This window comes from Leptopilina boulardi, unplaced genomic scaffold (genome assembly GCF_019393585.1).
Source record: "Leptopilina boulardi isolate dan_hultmark-lab unplaced genomic scaffold, ZJU_Lbou_2.1 LbouV2_193, whole genome shotgun sequence".
Taxonomy (NCBI): domain Eukaryota; kingdom Metazoa; phylum Arthropoda; class Insecta; order Hymenoptera; family Figitidae; genus Leptopilina; species Leptopilina boulardi.
This window is the reverse complement of record NW_026137744.1, coordinates 67,097-86,529: the sequence shown is the minus strand read 5'-3', so window position 1 is coordinate 86,529 and position 19,433 is coordinate 67,097. Positions and strand designations below refer to the sequence as shown.

Below are 19,433 nucleotides of genomic sequence, written 5' to 3'. Positions count from 1 at the left end.
ACCGGAAGATCATTTACGATCTCATAAAATAATTTTTATCATTGTAATAAATAATATTCTGACACTGAACCTAAAATTGTATCGAAACTAAGTAAATGAAACCTTTTCTGTAATATGACATTATTATTCTATTTTTGTATTTTCTCCGAACTTAAAAAATTAAACATCGAAATATTGCCTGTTCATGCGTTGTTCTGTCGAGAGAATATGTTTATGATTTCCTTTATTACCATAATTTATTTGAAAGCAAAGGTTAACGAACCCGTAACATCAAGTTCAGATTTTGGTACCAGCACGCCTTTTCATATACGAAATCTTGTACAAGTACTGTTACTATGTGACTCAAGTTCAACTTAGAAGAATCTCTGTGTCTAGTGTTAAAAATTTCTACATCAAGAAAAGCTCATCCAAGTATTCGACTTCCCATAATATTTGGAAATCCCAGGTGGAAAAGTTCCCAGTAGTGGCTACTGGTAGTCACTACCGATAATTTTTCCGGGAATTACAGGTAGCGGTACCGGTGCGGTGGTCACTACCGGGAACTTTCACACCTGGGATCTTCTTTTCTTCCTTTTCTGGAAGAAATTTAATTATTTGGGTTTCATTACGGTCAACTGAACTCTGGACCTGTGGTCATCACTAAGGCCCGTCAACTTTCCTGTGAGCTCTTAAACTATATCTGGTACCAGACGTTCCTATCATAATTAGGACACAGCAGTGGTCCTTTTTCATACATCTTACATTTAAATTTTCAAAGGAAAGTCGTAATACTTTTTATCTAAATCCTTTCAAACGCCTTATAAAAATTTGTAGTAACCTTTACATTTCTTGTTGCAGTGGAATTCCCTTATTTCAAAAATGGTTGCTTCAGGATACTCTCTCTCAAATATCAATTTTTATAACTCTAAATGTTTGTCTAAATAAATTTGTAACTTTGTCATTAAAAATCACTATTTTCTTTCTTCCCTGTACCCTTAGCTCATGTCAGAGCCTTCTGCTCTGTAAATGAAACAGGAATTCACTGAATCACCGAGCGGCCATAAATAAAATAAAATATTATTTCGTTAGTTATTTCTCTATTTTGAGACGTAACAAATGACAGAAATGTTTGCTTGGGAATTGCTAAATATTGTATCGAGTAACTGTATCTGATTAAAATTTTAATCGTTGGGAAAATATTTAATAAATTTTAACAAAATTTTGATTAGTTTAAAAAAAAACTTTTTTTGTTAAGTAAGTATGTCATATTTTATATGACATTATATACATATGATTTAATGGAAATATATCATTCATTCTTATACCTTTTGTCCTTAGTATAAATGTGTGTATTATATTTTCAAAAGAATAAAAAGAACAAAGTGTGCGCCTTTGAAATTTTAAATATTGAGGTTATATTCGAGTTCTTTTGCGGCTATATTGTACAACACATGTGCTCATTGCTTTGACATATTCCGTGCGGTTAGGGGAGCGCCCTTTTTCTTATTACAAGATTTCTCGAGGGTGCGAAACTTCCTTAGCGACCTTCTGATAGAATTGTCCTCTATCATATGTATTTCCTACAAGAAAATATCATTAAATTTTTTTTTTATTAATAATTTAATATTACACATATAATATTTCATTATATGTAATAATAACGTTAAATATTAATAATAAATGGGCGTTTATTAGTAAATAATTAAATTGAAGAAAATATTACTTATTTTTAATTTAAAGCATATATATACATTTTTCGTAGGCCTGAATGAAAAACCAATAAATAAAAAACCAAGAAAAGATAAAAAAATTAATAAAAAAAAATATTTCTGTTTTAGCTGAGAGTAGATGGGAAGAATTACATCCGGGGGGTGAAAGACCGCCTGCACTTCAAGAACACAGTGCTGTTGCTTACAGAGATTGTCTTTATGTTTTTGGAGGAGAACTTGGATTTTCCGCTGGGACTGAAACTCCACTCTGGTGCTACACTGTTAAGGTAAATTATTTCTATTTCTTTTCATATACCGTGGATGTACCAGTTACTGTCCATGTCCCAGTTTCCGTCCATTTTACAAATATCTCGTATAGTAATTTAAATTATTTTTTAACAATAATTTATTCCTTTTGGCTCGCAATCGACTTATTAGTTTAAGTAAACAAATAAAAGAAAATAATTTTTTTATAAATGTTATTTTGAAAATTAAACTGGACGGAAACTAGGTCTTAGGTGGACAGTAACTGGGACATCCACGGTACTTTTTTCTCTTTATAATTAAAATTGGTTTTTGATAATTGAAATATGCAACAATGTCAACCATTTAAAATAGAATTAATGTAAGGATTAAAAATAGAAAAATTAAAATAAAACTGTATAAGTTTTATCAATAGAAACAGATTATCAAAAAATTGTTAAAATTTTTTTTGACGAAACCCAAAAAAAAGAGCGATGGGACTAAAAGAATAATATATATATATAAAAAATATTTTTTTATTAACATGGAATAAAAATAATGGTGCGAGAAGCTTTTTTAGAGCAGAAAAAAGAATATGCGCTTTAAAGGTACTAACTTTCTCCCTCGGGCTTTTGATATTTCTAAAGCTGTCTCTCAGCTTCATGCAACAAGGGAAAAAAAGTTGATGAAAAAATCAACAGAAAAGGTTGAAGCGGAGGTAAAAAGCGATTCATTAGGTGCTTGACCTAGATGGTTCGAGTGAATGATCACTGTCACTTTAAACCTATCCCCGCAGCATCAACTTGATGTTACATATAACAATAGCATTTTCTTTTTAAAAAAAATTCTTGATTTTACACAAAAAATTTTGTATTTAGATTTTAAAAAATAATAATTTATTTAAGAATTTAAAAAAAAAAATTATATTTTCTATGGATATTTATAAAAGAATTATTAAAATAAAATTTGGTTTTCTCTTAATTTCAATAAATAAATTTATTTATAAAAAATATAAATCAGAAAATATTAAATATTAATTAAAAAATATATATAAATTTTGTTTTAAGCTTAAAAAACCAGTAATCTAAAATAAAACTTTTCCCTCAGTGTTATATATATATATATATATGATAAATGATGTTTTTGAGAAAAAATTTGAATTTTTAGCATAAAGCATTTCTCAACAAAATGTAGAAATTATTATATAGATTGGAAATCGTTTTCCGGGGTGGATGCATTTATCATTTATCACAGCTATACTGACAAAGTATTGTCATGTTTTTTTTTCTTTTAAATCCGCTTATAACAGGAAGACTATGAGGTCAGCAAGTATATAATACAAACTTCCGTGTAGCAATATCGAGTAATCGATTACATTAGGCGATGTAAATGTTATATTTTACGGCACATTGGCCTGGATAAATGATGCAAAAAGTCATAAAATTCGAAAAATATATTTCAATTTATCTCAATTATTGCTTCTGTGGATTTTAAAAATCAATATATATATATATATATATATATATATATATAATATTAAAATAATTTGCCTACAATGATTTTATACTCATTTAATAATGAAAATTAATAATTTATATTTTCAATGATTTTACTTTATTTTTTCTTTAATTATTTAAATTATATTTTTCAAATTGAAAACTTTTTTATTTTAATATAAAACTAGCGATGTATTCCTCGCTCGCTCGGTTATAGTTGTACTTATTGTTGTTTACTTATTGTAGTTTATGTATATTATATATATAATTTATGTTTTAATATAATGTATTATTAATATTGTATTAAATTTATCTTAATTTTGATCAGTATCATTGAAGGATGAAATGACAATTGTTAAATATTAAATGTTTTAATTTATTATAATTATAACAACAATATTAATTATATTATATTATAATATATTATATTATATAATGATATATTTTTTTTATCTTATATTATATTATATTATATTATATTGCTGTAAATTGCCCCACAAACACATGGAGATTTTCCAAGGACAGTGTCGAGGTCACGGTGTCGGTGTCGCTTTTGGAAATTTGTTAACTTAATATAATAGAAAATGTTTCGTTTTAAAATAAGAAATGTTAAAATTATTAAGTTAAAAACAATTGATTTCAATGACACTTAAAATTAGGCACAATATTATAGGTTCCTAACTAAAAATTTAAAAAACAACTATAAATGATAAAAAAAGCCATAAAAAATTGGTAAAAAATTGTTTATAAGTAACTTTTTTAAAATAGTGTAATTTTAAAGGTATATATCCAAAAATTCGTAAAAAATTGCATAAAATTGCAAAATTTTTGTGATGAAAATGCAAAATAACCCTTTTTTGGGTTAAATAATTGAAAAAAATTATTTATAAGTAAATTTTTAAAAATAGAGTAATTTTAAAGGTATATATCCAAAAATTCGTTAAAAATTGCATATGGCAAAGTATTTTGATTTATTTGAAAATAAGTGAAAATAGATTTTCCAAAGACGGTGTCGAGGTCACGGTGTCAGTGTCGCTTTTGGAAAATTTGTAAACTTAATATAAAAGAAGATGTTTCGTTTTAAAATAAGAAATGTTAAAATTATTAAGTTAAAAACCATCGATTTCAATGACACTTAAAATTAGGCACAATATTATAAGTTTCTAACTAAAAATTTAAAAAACAACAATAAATAATAAAAAAAGCCATAAAAAATTGTTTATAAGTAACTTTTTTAAATTATAGTAATTTTAAAAGTATATATTCAAAAATTCGTAAAAAATTGCATAAAATTGCAAAATAACCCTTTTTTGGGATGAAAATGAAAAATAACCTTTTTTCGGGTTAAAATTGAAAAAAAAAGTATGTAAGATTTTGTAAAAGCATATGGCAAAGTATTTTGATTTATTTGAAAATAAGTGAAAATAGATTTTCCAAGGACGGTGTCGAGGTCACGGTGTCGGTGTCGCTTTTGGAAATTGTTAACTTAATATAATAGAAGATTACTATAATGTTCATAAATATATAATGTAAATGTAACAATCTAGAATATTAAAAAAAAAAAAAAGAAAATTGGAAGAACCCTTTTTTTATTGGATTTGTTGTCTGCTTAGAAGTTTAATAATATTATCCGGTGGACAGAACAGGTTCAATTTGTTCACTCGTCCGAACATAATTTCCTTGTTTCAGTCAGAAAACTAATCAGTTGAACAGAGAGCCAATTGCTTCTCTATAGTTGTCTGGTCGAAATTTTCTCCCCTACAGACACACAAAAGTTGATTAAGAACTCCACCAGCGGGTCATCACTGTGATTTATTCAATGTATTTTAAAAGAATTAAAAATTAATGAAAAACTTGTCATGAAAAAAAAATTATTTTTATTTTTTAAATATATTTTTTCTTCATTCAAAAAATTTAATTTTAAAATAAATATAAAAATATACCTACTAAAAAAATAAAACAAAAAAGTTGAATAATTTTATTAATTTTGTTTCGCGATTATTTTGTATAAATAGAGAAGAATGGGCTACAGAGTGGGCTGAAAAAATAATTTTAAAAAATTACCAAATTTTAAATATAAATAAGATTTTTGTATAAATCTTTATATTAAAAAAATTTAAGCCATGTTGATTTATTATTTTTAATGAAAAATAGATAGTGATTTTTATTTAGCTTTGAGAATTTTATTGAATTCATAAATTTTATTTTATTTTGTAGATAGTAGCATATCAGGAGTTGTTGCTACTTGCCATTTCTCTTTGGAATATTAATATTAAATGAAAATGTAACTGAAAAATTCACAACCATATTCCAAAATCCGTCAGAGGAAATATTGCACATATAAATTTTTAAAAGAATCTTGTATTTTACGTGAAATTTTGCACTCTTATTGTATATACTCTTTTTTTTATAACATTGTATTGTGCTGTTTAAGCATGCAATTATATTTCGTGTATACGATTAAGGGCACGTAATACTTACAGACGTCACATGATGAAGACATAAAAAATGCTCGCAACAGTCTAATTTTAAAACTAACAATGGTATTTATAAAACACAGGTTTACAAGGTTTTGGACCCGAGCAAATGTAAACCTGTTTCTAAATAGTAAATTTAAATGCTGAATTTGAATTAGCAGTCCGTTTTTTCACTACACGTCAGGTTATTGTGATAATTGCAATTTTTAATATTTTGCTACTTTTTAAACAATTGTTATTGAAAATCGACAAATATGACTTAGAAAAAAAAGTCGCAAATTATTTAAAGGTTTTTGGGGTTGCTGATTATGAATTTGAAGTCAGATTACAAAAAATCAAAATGGCGGATCCAATATGGCGGACGAAAAAATATTAAAAAACAATTTTATTTGCTTGAAACTTATTATTTCGAATTTGTAAAATCTGACTTTATATTCGTAATCACAGACTCCAAAAACCCCATAGTAACAAGTTCCAAGCTAATTAAATTGATTTTTTATTTTTTCGGCCACTATATTGGATCCGCCAGTTTGAATTTTTATAATCTGACCTTATATTCGTAATCAGCGACTCCAAAAATCCCCGAGTAAAATGTTTCGAGCGAATGCTATTGATTTTTATTTTTTTTCCGCCATATTGTATTCAACATTTTGATATTTGATGTGTTGAAGAAAATCTAATGATAGATTCGAATTCAGCATAAAAAATTACGTTAAAAAACGTTCTTACTTTTTTGGGTCTAAAAGTTGACCCGAATTTGTTTTTCTGTGTAATTAACACAATTATTACTAAAAAACTGAAAATTTAAAAAAAATGTATCATGTGTATAATAAAAATATAAAGCAAAATTATGTTCACTCGAATTAAAATTAGAGGCTATGCTATAATTTCAATTTATATTAATCGAGAAAATTAAGAATAAATCGTTTGTTGCTCATTTTCTATTATCATCATTATTATTAGTGTGTGTAAAAAATGCAACTATTTATTTATAAATGATAGAGAAAAAAAAAGATATCATTATAGAAAAAGAAAAATTACATTTGTCAGTTTTCGTAGAATTATTTCGTTATTGGTGTTTCTTCCCTTTTGACTTGAATTTTCACCCCTGATATATAAATGCAATTCGATCTTTTTGAAAGACGTTCGCTGAGAGCAGAATATAAAAAATTAATGAAGGGGAGCCTGGGGAAAAGTTACAGAAGCCCCTAAGAATTGATTCGAAAGCCTTACCAGTTTCCCTTTGCGTCAGTACATAGAGCTCCTTTGCTTATTTTCAAGATTTTCACGTCAAAAATGCTTTCAAAAATTTAATAGACGAAAATAAAATTTAAGTAACATCAAATGAGTGGTTTTTTTTTTAATATTATCTTTTATCAGTAAAAAATGTTTAAAAATAAATGTTTTATCCTATAAACCATGTTTTATAGTTTGAAAAAGTATATATATTTGTTTAGACGTAATGGTAAAAAAGATGGAAAAATATCCTCTTGAATGACACTTTTAACCATTTTCGATTTTGACTTACTACTCTCTAAATCTACATTAGTAGTCTTCTACTAATAAAAGAGTGCATATTCGTTTACCAATTGAATTAGTAAAAGTTTTGACTAATTAAAATTAGTAGTAAAAAACTACTAATTGCTAGTAGAAAACTACTAATTCATGGAGTAAATCGGCTTACTAATTTGAAATAGTAAAAAATTCGACTTACTCCATGAATTAGTAATTTTCTACTAGCAATTAGTAGTTTTTTATTACAAATTAGTCAAAACTGTTACTAAATTTTTAATAACATTTTTTTAGTTTCAGCGCCTGTTTCTATCATATTTTACCCTTCGTATCCCATATTGTTTCGAAGTTAAATCTAGATATTTAGATTACGGAATTACACCCAAGAAGGTTAATTTTTGCAGGGCCTTAAGTTTAAAACGTTCTATGTTAGATTGTTGATTTTCACTCATATTTTCACATCCACTTCCACTTTACTTTCTGTTCCAATGATTATAATTTTCACTTTTATATTTTTACTTCCATTTCCACTTTCATAGTTAATGAGAGTGAAAACAAATAAAATTCAAAATGGTAGATCTAATCTGTTAAACGAATTTTTTTTAAATCTTTCGGCTTTAATTGCAATAGCAAAAGTCAATATAGTGCGGAAAAGTAATAAAGTAAAGTTTATTGATATTGAATTGTAAAATAGAATGAAAGTATATATGGGTAAATCCACGAAACTTTTAACTTTTGTGATTCTCGAATCGAACACTTAAAAATCTGAATTATTTTTAATTAAAACTTTGGGTATCATTTTTTTTTGCTAAATTATATACAAAGGAACATTTATGTACAGTATTAGAATAAAATATTTATTTTACAATTAGTTTTATAAGTTAAAAAGTGAAAAAATGCTTAAATTTCATTTGAATTTCTTGAAAAAGTTTATATTCTTAACGTTTTTATTTTTGCGGCGTGTAAAATATCACTTCAGCTACTATGGAAATATCTAACAGACATATTTTCTAAAAAAATTTTCACTATCCCATTAGTGTGCCACCACTAAAACTAAAAATACAAAGGATTGATTGAGTGATACCACTTTTTAAAAAAATTCAATTGAACGTCTTCTAATGAAAATATCTATTACGGCGTTGGATAAAAATAAAAGTTCAATGCATTTCTTAAAAGGTGATAAAAAAACAAAAATTTTAAGACCTTCTTCAATGATGTGCCTCTAATTTGTATTCCTGTGGCAACAATTTAAAGATGATAATAAAAATCGTGATTTCATTTAAATTTATACATTTTTGAAAGGCACAACTGCATTTTTGCTTTAAACAGTTCAATCTATGGTGTGATCGAAACATTTTCATACATATATTTCAACACAAAAACGCCGCTTAAGGATTTTGAGTGAAATAAATTTTATTGAGTTAAGAATATACTGAAAACACTTTTTTTTAGTCTTTACCCCCTTTTTTCTGAAAATCCTGACGTGCTAAGCAAATTTTGGTGCCAGAATCGTGTTTAGAGAACGAAAATACTTTGGAAACCACTCCGATATCAAAAAATAAAAAAAGTTGAATTTTTCAATTTTATGTGTAATTTATTAACATTAAAGAGTTTAAAGAGTTAAACATTGATGGCGTGAGCTAAAAATGAATCACGCATATGAATTTGTAGTGCTAAAATGTACTTAAACGTGTATACAAAGTGACATCAATGTGCCTGGAAATTAAAAAAAGAAATTTTTTTTTCTTGAAAGTTAAAAGTTTTGTGGATTTGCCCATATATATATATATATATATATACATATGCTGTATTTGTATTTGTGTTATTACACAGAGATGTTATAAATAAAGAACCGAGTCATGAAAACTTTATCACCACAACTTCCTTGTTATACAGAAAAGAAAGTTTTTATTCTTGAGCCGCAAGTCTCGTTCAATATCACATATCGTAAGTGTAGCTTGTGTTTTTCATAAGGAAAGGTTGGTATATAAACCTATATAAAAGTTGTATAATAAAAGTGGAAGAGGGGGTGATGTATGATGTAAAAATGTACCAACGACACTTCTCCCTCGTCAGTAACATATAACGTGTTATACTTATCTCACGCAGCTTGAGTGTTATTCTTTACCCCGATAATGAAACTCGACGCACTTTTTCCACCAGCAGGAGTTCAAACACATAGTCAACTTTTGTTGCAAAAATTTTTCACGCATTTGGAAGTTAAAATCTAACTCCCTTTTTTTGCTTCCTCTCCTCCCGAGAAAGCTATTTGTATTCGTGACGAGTTTCAATTTTTTAAAAATGGGTTATAATTTTTATCTAGTATGCATATATTTGAAGTTTTAAACAAATGTCCAAATGTGTGTGTCACAAAATCTTGTATACAAATTATGTATCTCCAACACGCTTTGATGGATTGTCCTGATTTTGTTTCTAAATTATAATAACAAAAAAAAAAACTTAATTTTCAATCGCTGGAACATGGAAGCTTGAGCAAAGAAAGAAAAAAAGAATCCAAAATCAATTGACAAAAACGACTAAAAACTATTCGGATTACTAGTCCGTCTTTCTTTGGTAAAATATAACATGCCTGAAAGCTGTACTTTATCGCTCACTCGAGCGATAAACGATCTCTGCCGCCTCTTCCGTGTGCCTCTTTCATGCAAGTTGTGCTTGCATGTGGATTAAATTTTCAAGGGTATAAAGAAAAAAAAATTTAAGTTTAAGTATCCAGAATTAATAGTGAAATTAACATACCATAAGTGCCATTATCATTTTGATTTATATCGTCCGCAATATTTATTCTAAAGTATATATATATAATATTTACCTGTGTTTAATTACTGATTGGTATGGAAAATAATTGATCAATTAAATAATTAAATAGGTAATATATAAACAAAATTAATTATCATGTATATAGACATATAAATAATTTAATTTGAAGTGTTTTATAATTTTTTTACACATTGTACATTTTTTTCAGATATATAACAAGATATTGAAAATTTAATTGTCACTAATTCATAACATTGGAATGTGCATAACGTTATTGGCGTAATATAATAGTAATTTACGTGAACATCAAAAGCTGCCCTTTCATGCAATAAATTATTCTAAACTATGAGCGAGAGAGATAAATCTATATATAGAGGGAAAATGACAAATTGTTAAATTCTATGCCCTTTGTTCAATTTAGCACCCTACAATTCTAGAATATACTGTCGAAAATAACAGAGAATTTCTTAACCCATTATTATTGTCACTTCTATTATGAAAATATTTTTTAATTACGAGATAAAAAGTAACATTATTTATAATAATATAATATTTGTAACAATTATAAAATTATTTATTACAAATTATAAGAAATGATTTTTTTGATTTCTCCAGAGCATTTCCCTCAGTCAATCACTACTTACTTATTCATAAACTAAGATCCTTTAATATGTCGAACTCAGTGTGGAAATGGTTTTTGGGTCTTATATTGATTCAAGGTACCAGAAAATCATTGATGGAAATGGGAATTTTTCAGAATGGGACAGACTAGAATGTGGTGTTCCTCATGGGACAGCTCTCTTATTTCTTCTTTTTAATCTTTTTGTTTCAGATCTGGAAAAAAAACTTAAATATTGTAAATACCATAAATATGCAGATGATTTCAAAATTTATTGTCAGGCCCATTGCTCACACTTAGTGACATGCTGCACAAGATTCAATTAGATATTAATCATGTTGTGGAGTGGGGAAAAAATAATTGTCTTATGCTAAATTCTAGTAATACTCACGCTATGTTCGACATCTCCTACTATGGAAACCTTATTCGCTTTTCCTTCACTCCTGGTGGAGGGAAATCCTATTTCATACAAGAAAAATGTGAAGGATCTTGGTTTAATAATGAATCGTACTTTGTCGTAGAAAGAACAGGTCGACAATATTTCAAGAAAAACATTCATAATTTTACAACAATTAAATAGAAATAAAGACTCCCTTCCAACTGCAACTCGTTTGTTATTAATAAAATCTCTTGTTCTTCCCAACTTTAATTACTGCTGTCAAGTTTATGACGATATCACCGATAAGCTTAATAAAAGGTTGGAAGGAGCACTGAATGCCTGCATTCGATTTGTTTACAATTTACCTAAGGCTGAGCACATCACACAACATAGAATTAAGTCAGGATTATTAAATGTAGCTACTAGAAGACATTTTTTTTATAGGTAATTTACTCTATTCTGTCATTAATAGCAAGACTCCACTATATATATTTAACTTTTTTGATTTTAAAACTACCAATCAACCAAATTATGCGAGACTCCAAAAAAGAAAAAATATTTTAAATATACCTGTTCACAAAACTTGTAAAATGCAAAGGTCTTTCATTGTCAGAGGTGCTAGACTTTGGAACAAACTTCTATCGACTATTAGGGATTCATCTAATTTATATAATTATAATTATATAATTCTTGCGTAAAAGTAATTCTGTGTATTAGTTCCTCAGTGGGCTGTAAGCCCTAGGAACTTGATCTCATTAAATAAATAAAATAAATGCGCGATTAGTTTCTAATTCCATTGTCAATTAACAATTGAATACTCAATGAATCGCATTATTATATATTTATGGAATTAAGAAAAGAAAGTTTATTCATAGTAATTTAATTAAGATCAATATATAATTGTAATAATTATAGGTATACAGGTATACATAGTTGTTTAGGAAGTCAGTCACTTTTATAGGCTTAATTGAATAATCTGTATTTGATTAGTCTTTAGCAAGTTATAAGCATTACAATCACGCAATTTATAATGGGCGAACTTTAAGCATTGAAGAACACTGAACAGGATATGTATTACAGTATATGGAAAATGAATTTATGGTCAGGCTATTTCTTCACTTCTTGAAATGTTAAATATAACATTATACCTACACGGAGAAAAAAGAATTATTGTGGTTACTAAAAATTAAGTCCACACAACAATTCCGGATTGTCAATGTAGAACCAGCAGTTCTATTTGTTTTTGGGACAAAAAAAGTTGTTAAAATGGGATTATTATTAAACTCAGCAAAAAAAATAATTAGGAGTAAGCGAAAAAAATTGGTTTCGAAATGTAAAAAAGCCGATTTGGATTAAGAAATATATAATTTTTTAAAAAGAAATAAAAGCGAAGTGTGACAGATTCACCGACAATTTTATCAAGTGTTTAGTGTTCAAGAGAAAAGAATTCACGGTAAGAAAAAAATAATTCACAGTAACCTTCCAATTCGGTTTTTTCACCAAACCAAATTCAGCTTAAGTGACCACCAATTCTTTTCGCTTACTCCCAATTATTTTTTTTTATTTTGGAAACTATTTGGATTGTTCGGTGAATAAACAGAATTGTTTGATGAACAATTTGTTGTATTAACAAAGCTTTGAACCGTCTAATAATAATTTGTTCAGTTTCTTCGCCTTCTAAAATAATCGATAACAGATTTCCGTACATCATATCACCAGTTTCATTTGCATTAAAATCTGTGGAACATGCAGCTTCTGAATCAAATTCTTTGAAATGAAACCAAAAAATTATTTTGAGTTGAAATTTGTTGTTAAATAATATTTAATATACATTTTGTATTTTTTAAGGTGAGGTTATGTTCAATAGTAACCGAGTATAACTTACCGATAAACAATGAAATTGTCTCTTCATCCATACACTGCACTTGCAATAGATTTTTCACTTTAACCAGATTCATTATTTAACAGCAGTTTGTCATTTAAAAAAAATTAATAATAAAAGCAAAAGTGGCACATGTACCAGAAGCAAACGACGCGACGATCTGCACGCCAGTTTGCGAGAATTTAAGATGACCACGTGACATGGAACAATAAACCTGTCAGCTGAACAAATCCGGATTGTTCTATGAGCAATCAACAGAGAGTTTGCTTCTGGAAATGTACGGAATTGCAAACTGAACAGAACTGACAAAAAATTCGTATTGTTGTTAAAACAACATACATTTGTATTGACAACTATCCGAATTGTAATATTAACATTTCGAATTGTAATATCAAAAAATCTACTCACAACAATACAAAAATTATTTACACCACAATCCCATTTTTCTCCGTAATTAGATTATTCTACAAACATTTATGAAAATCAGTTTTATTACATAGGTTTTTATTTGGATTTTGTATCAAGACTCATGAGAATTCGTGGCCTAATTTGCGGAACCATTTACAGCGTTATGACATTTGAACCTTGAAATTGCTACCGTATTTGATTTCAATAAAGTTATGTCCAACATTGTGACGTTATTTCGATATTACTCGTATTTCCATTCATTCAAACTTCAAGACGAGTTTCAAGACGAGGAGTGAAATTCTATTGTCAGCAAGTTTATGCAGTCTGAAAACTTTGTTAGTATCTGCAAAGTAGATGTTATCATTTCATGGATGACAGAAACTAATCTTATATCTACAATACTGATGCAGTCAACTGATTAAGGATGATTTCTAAGATATTTTAATGTAAAATTACCTATTCAATTAATTACCTGAAGTTTGTTCAACTAATTTTAGAATTATGCGATGATGACTTTATTAGCAAGAAGTCAATGAATAGTGTAGTATACTAAAACGACTAATTGTAAGTTGAAAGTATAGAATAAAATTCAGGCAGAGTAACTGACTCGTAGGTGATACGCCACAAAAATTTTAATTTATACTGATCATTAGACGTAGAATTCTCCCACACAGCACAATATATTGCTGTAAGCTTACCTCAAGTTTACATGTAATTTTTGTAAGCTAACCCTGTAAGCTTTAGGTAAGGTCGAGGTAATATAAAAATGTCCGCCATACAGTAAGCTTACACAGTAATGCCATGGTAAGCTTACATGGTAGGGGCACTGTAAGCTTACACGGTAAGATCACTGTAAGGTTACAGTAAGCTTACACTGTAAGCTTATATTAATTGCTAACAAATAACAAAGTATTAATTTATCAACTTACAGTAAACAATAAATTGTTTTGCACAATTATATTTATTTTGTCATTTATATAAAAAACCCCGGTAGCGTTTGCTTAAAAAAATTTACTGCGCATTCGTAAGTGCCATAGAAAGCTACTGCACATAAATATTTTAAAAAAATTATTTATTGATACCTTTGAAAACCTGCCGTGTAAGCCTACTGTAACCTTACAGTGACTTTGCCACGTAAGTTTACTATGTCCTTACTGTGTAAGCTTACTGTATGGCGGACATTTTTATATTACCTCGACCTTACCTGAAGCTTACAGGGTTAGCTTACAAAAATTACATGTAAGCTTGAGGTAAGCTTACAGCAATATACTGTGCTGTGTGGGCTCTCAGCTTTCAAACAGTTTAAGTTCCAAGTTTCTATTTTTTATTCTAAATTGAAATATCTTCTTTTAAAGTCAGCTCAAATTTTCCACTGCACTCACGCCTATCGTACCGACAATTTGTGTCTAACATAGAATTTTAGACGATTTAGAAAAATAATATTATTTAAACGATAAGTAGGCGATGCACACAAATTGATTTAGAATTTACCACTTGTTGCAACTAATTTTTATGTATAGCGTGAAACTTATTCAAAAGAAGATATTCAATAAGCTAGAGCTTCAAATGAAATTTTCTCAATAATTGTGTCAATGAAAAGGGAATCTGCTTACGTAATCTACGTAGTGTCGTAAAATAGAATTTAGCTACACTTCAAAATCTAAATCGTTCATCAATTGAAAATTATATAATGGTATTTTATAATTAACAGATTAATTAAAGGACTTGACCCTAATATTCAACGTTATTGGTAGTTAAACTTAGCATCAAATACAAATTGCCCAACTATGATGAGTTGGATAATTTTCTTTTACCTCGAATTGATGTATCAAAAGCACTTCATCATGGTGAGACTGCGGTTAAGTAAAATCAATACCGTTAATATGTGCAAAACCAAAATCGCCCTTTTAATTAGGTGTCAAAATATATTTTTAAATTTAGAATAAAACTTTCTCAGTGTATCTGTATTAAATATCAGAAACTTTAATTTAGATGCAAATTTAAATTGGCATATACGTTTTTAAATGCCTATTTTATTATCCTTAAAGTTTGTATTGTAATACTATTTTTTGCTTACAGACTAATTCATGGAGAAAGATTAGAGCACAAAAGGGATGTGCAGTTCCTAGAGGACGAAGAGGTCACTCGGCTTTGGTACATCGAGGTCAAATGTTAATTTATGGAGGTTACCAGGATTTACGAGGAAGCTCTCCCGAACTTTGGGCTTTTCATTTTGGTAAATTCCTAGATTAATATTTTGTAAATTTATTTAATTTTATCGAAATTTAATCTACAAATTTTTTTTTTGTTTATAATAATTATGATTGTATAAAATTTAATAATTTAGTAGTGGTAATAGATTACATAGAAATTTGTTTTTACCATTAGTATTTAATTCTTTAGAAACGGAATCCTGGCACCTACTGTCATCCAGTGAATGTGGACCAGCGGCTCGTCATAAACACTCATCAGTTTTACATGATGACGCCATGTACATTTATGGTGGAATGACAGATCTTCAAGAAAGAAGTGACTGTTGGCGATGGGATGTCCACACAGCTTCCTGGTGTATGTTGAAAAATAAACCAGGTCCAGGACCACTTCATGGTCATGCCGCTTGTCGATTACCAAGTTGTATGTTAATTTTTGGTGGAGAAAGTGGTGGTCTTGCTACAAATGAACTCTGGAGGTTTCATTTTGGTACGTATATGGGGTTGTATTAAAAATTTATTCAAATTTTATGAATAATATATTATGAATAGAAATCTTGTTTGCAAATAAAAATTTTTAAATGGATTTTATCAGATTTTCTTAATTTCCCTCCTCAAATATTAAAAGTGAGGAATTTTTTTCATTTCCATAAATCACAGGAACGGAAACGTGGGAGAAGCTTGCAGTTCCGGGACCAAAGCCTCAGCCAAGAGCGGAAAGCGTTGCTCTCGCTGTTTCCGAACTCGTTATTCGTGGCAATGGTTTGGACAATTCTAGACCTAGACCAAGAAGTCAAAGACCCAGACCTCCTTGTAGTAGAATCTCACCCAATGAGGCGCCAACGAGACCCAGTTTTCTTAGAGAAATTTCAAAACTATCTCAAATTAATTTATCCCGGCTTAGTCATCCCAACAAATGCAGCTATTCTGTATTAAGTGGACATGATGACATTGAAGAAAGCCCAAATGATGTAAGTATTTCGAATAAAAAAAAGTTACGCTCGCTTTATTAATTTTTCCTTCAATTAATTGATTATAATTTCTCAACTTATATATGAAATTTTTCATTTGTATTATTATTCTCATTCTTTAATATTTTTCTATTTTGCAAATGCATTAATATCTATAATGCTATTAGAAATCGATATTTTGAAGAATTAGTTCTTTTAAGTTGTGATTATAGTTTAATTAATATATAATTTGCCGCGAAAATAGAGCCTGAATGAAGCTAGCCTGCCTGCAGGCAATTTCGTATTTTCCATTCCAGCAAGTGGATGTGGAGATAGTGGAGCCATCAACGGGAATGGTTAAATCTCGAAGTGCCAATACTTTAGCCAGAAGACGTCAAAAGATTTCAGAAATGCCAAAAAATACCGATCAATCCTATTCTGGAATGACGAGGGATCCAATTTCAGTTCCAAATTTTAGAGCATTGACTCTACCAACTCCAGTTTTAACTCCAGTTGAAGCTTCCAGACTAGTTTTTGTCGATCCTGAAGACAGTGACGAGGATCGAAAAGAACCGCCAACTTCCCGACTTATTGAAGTTCCGGAAGAAGAAAAGTATGTTTTACTTTGAACAGTAATCATTTTATATAGAACACAAATGATAAAATTTCTGATATAATTTTTCAGAGACTTTGCAACTATCCACCAGGCCTGTCAACCGACACGGGGCGAAAGTTATAGTTCGCATCTTTACGAGGCTGTCCAAACACCAAAAACTCCAACGACTACAAAAATCCCAACATCAGCTTCCGTCCGATTTGCCGATCTCGAAGAAGGTGAAGAATCAACGTCCGATTATGCGAGTATAGAAGCCAGAAGTCCTGGCGATCCTTTAGGTGATGACGACTGGCCGAAGAAGACGAAACACAAGACATCGATATTACGAGAAGGTCAATTTGGATTTTGTAATCCAAATTATCTTGGACTTGAAACAAGTAATAATGATGGGAAATTTGCAAAAATGTTAAATAGTCCACCCGACAGTGTTCTGGAAGATGAGCCAGGAAGATCGGCTTCTCAAACATTTACTGAATTGCTCGAATTACAGGAAATTAGGCCTAGAGCACCACCAAAAAGTTTACCTCTTGGCTCACCTTCTAGAAGAGCTGTCAGTGCATCACGAGCGGAGAGACAAAGGGCCAAATTGGCAGCCAATGAGACAAATCCTCCAGGTCCTGCTCCACTTTATGTTTTCTTAGTCGGTGGTAAGGAGAAAGGTCAGGTCACAGTTTTCGCGAGACCTGTATCTCTTTGGAAATTGCAATTAGCACCTCATATTTTTTAGAGACCTCAAAGATGAAGTTAGATGGTCATTTGATGATTTCAGAGTAAATCATCATTGATGCTGAATATTGTGATGTGAGGATTTACTGATTTGAGCCAAAGTTAGATAGCAAATACAGTTTCAATTTTCGACTTCTCTTTCGTAACTTAGCAAAAATTTTGGATTAAAATCATATGTCGGTGAAATTTTGTTTTTATCTTGATCAATGCAAATTAAAATAAATTTGCTTTTTTATAGAAAAAATATTGTGTTGGTGAAAATTTCCCAATTGCCACATACTTTATCTGTCATCTTTAAGGAAAGAATACGTACACCCAAAAATGAAAATTGGAAATGGTTTTTTAGACTTTTTGTGATACTTAAATATGACATGTTTATTGGAGTTTAAGGTTACATTGACGGTGCAAATATAGAATGCAAAACAGAAAATCATGAGTGCAGGTGAGATAGATGGATATCACTATCCTTCTGACTTTCATGATTTTCTGCCATAAAGAATAGACTACAAGAGACCAATCTCTCATGCATGTACTTCACTAAAGTAGTGCCAACATTTGTCGGAGGTTCATAACAGGTACTCATGCACCCCCATAGGTGGGGAAAGATTCGCATAGATACCACCAACGCACGCATGTCAAGAAATATCTGTCAGTGTTTTCAATAACATAACCTGAATTTAGGTAAATTTTTATCTTGGGGAATTATTTTTAAATTAGATTGAAAATAAATAATTTATCCATTAAAAATGAAGTTAAAGTATAATTAAAGTTACAATATTGGAACATTCATCGAAGAAGACATATTAAATACTTTAATCTCTAACAATGTAGGTAAATTTAACAAGACAACTTTAAGGTTATATCAAGAATCAAAATTCGAACATGCGATTTATTTCTAAACAATAGGTCATGGAATAGTATAAGGAGACCGAACGACGTACATTGAAAGTGGACCAAATTTTGGTAACCGCTTAGTGTCATGAAAATACGTAATGGAACACAAGCGCTCTTGTGGGAAGTATGTAAAAAGTGGAAAAAATTAGAAGTACGTTGAACATAACCCAAAAATACATTGCTCCTTATTTTTAAAACTTTTACAATGGCTGACTGTCCAGCTGAGTTTAACACAATCAGTGGCGCTAGTTGTCCATTACGTATTTTCATGACACTAAGCGGTTACCAAAATTTGGTCCACTTTTAACGCAGATTTAACATGGTCGTTCGGTCTCCTTATACTACTCCATGCAATAGGTATTGACAAAAAAAATGAAATTTTTTTAAAATGAATAAATAATTTTTAAAACAGTTGAAAGTAATAAATAAGAAATTCAAATACAAATGAAATTTATGCTTTTAGGTTATATTTTAATAGACTGCAAAATTCTATAACGTTAATTGTTTTCAAAATTTATAAACATCTAAAGAAATAGATATAAATAATATAATAAT

At 29.2% G+C, this 19,433-nt stretch overlaps 1 protein-coding gene across 2 annotated transcripts in view; it reads left to right on the top strand.

Annotated features, from left to right (window-relative positions):
* Positions 1-18,985, top strand: part of LOC127277989 (host cell factor 2-like) — a 50,009-nt gene extending 31,024 nt beyond the window's left edge. For both annotated transcript variants that reach the window (XM_051299464.1, XM_051299465.1), the window contains exons 4-9: positions 1,818-1,975; positions 15,562-15,718; positions 15,886-16,182; positions 16,353-16,663; positions 16,936-17,255; positions 17,328-18,985. In XM_051299464.1, the coding sequence (XP_051155421.1) occupies positions 1,818-1,975; positions 15,562-15,718; positions 15,886-16,182; positions 16,353-16,663; positions 16,936-17,255; positions 17,328-17,985 (1,901 nt within the window). In that variant the 3' untranslated portion in view covers positions 17,986-18,985. The remainder of the gene's footprint in view (positions 1-1,817; positions 1,976-15,561; positions 15,719-15,885; positions 16,183-16,352; positions 16,664-16,935; positions 17,256-17,327) is intronic.
* Positions 18,986-19,433: the final 448 nt, after the last annotated feature.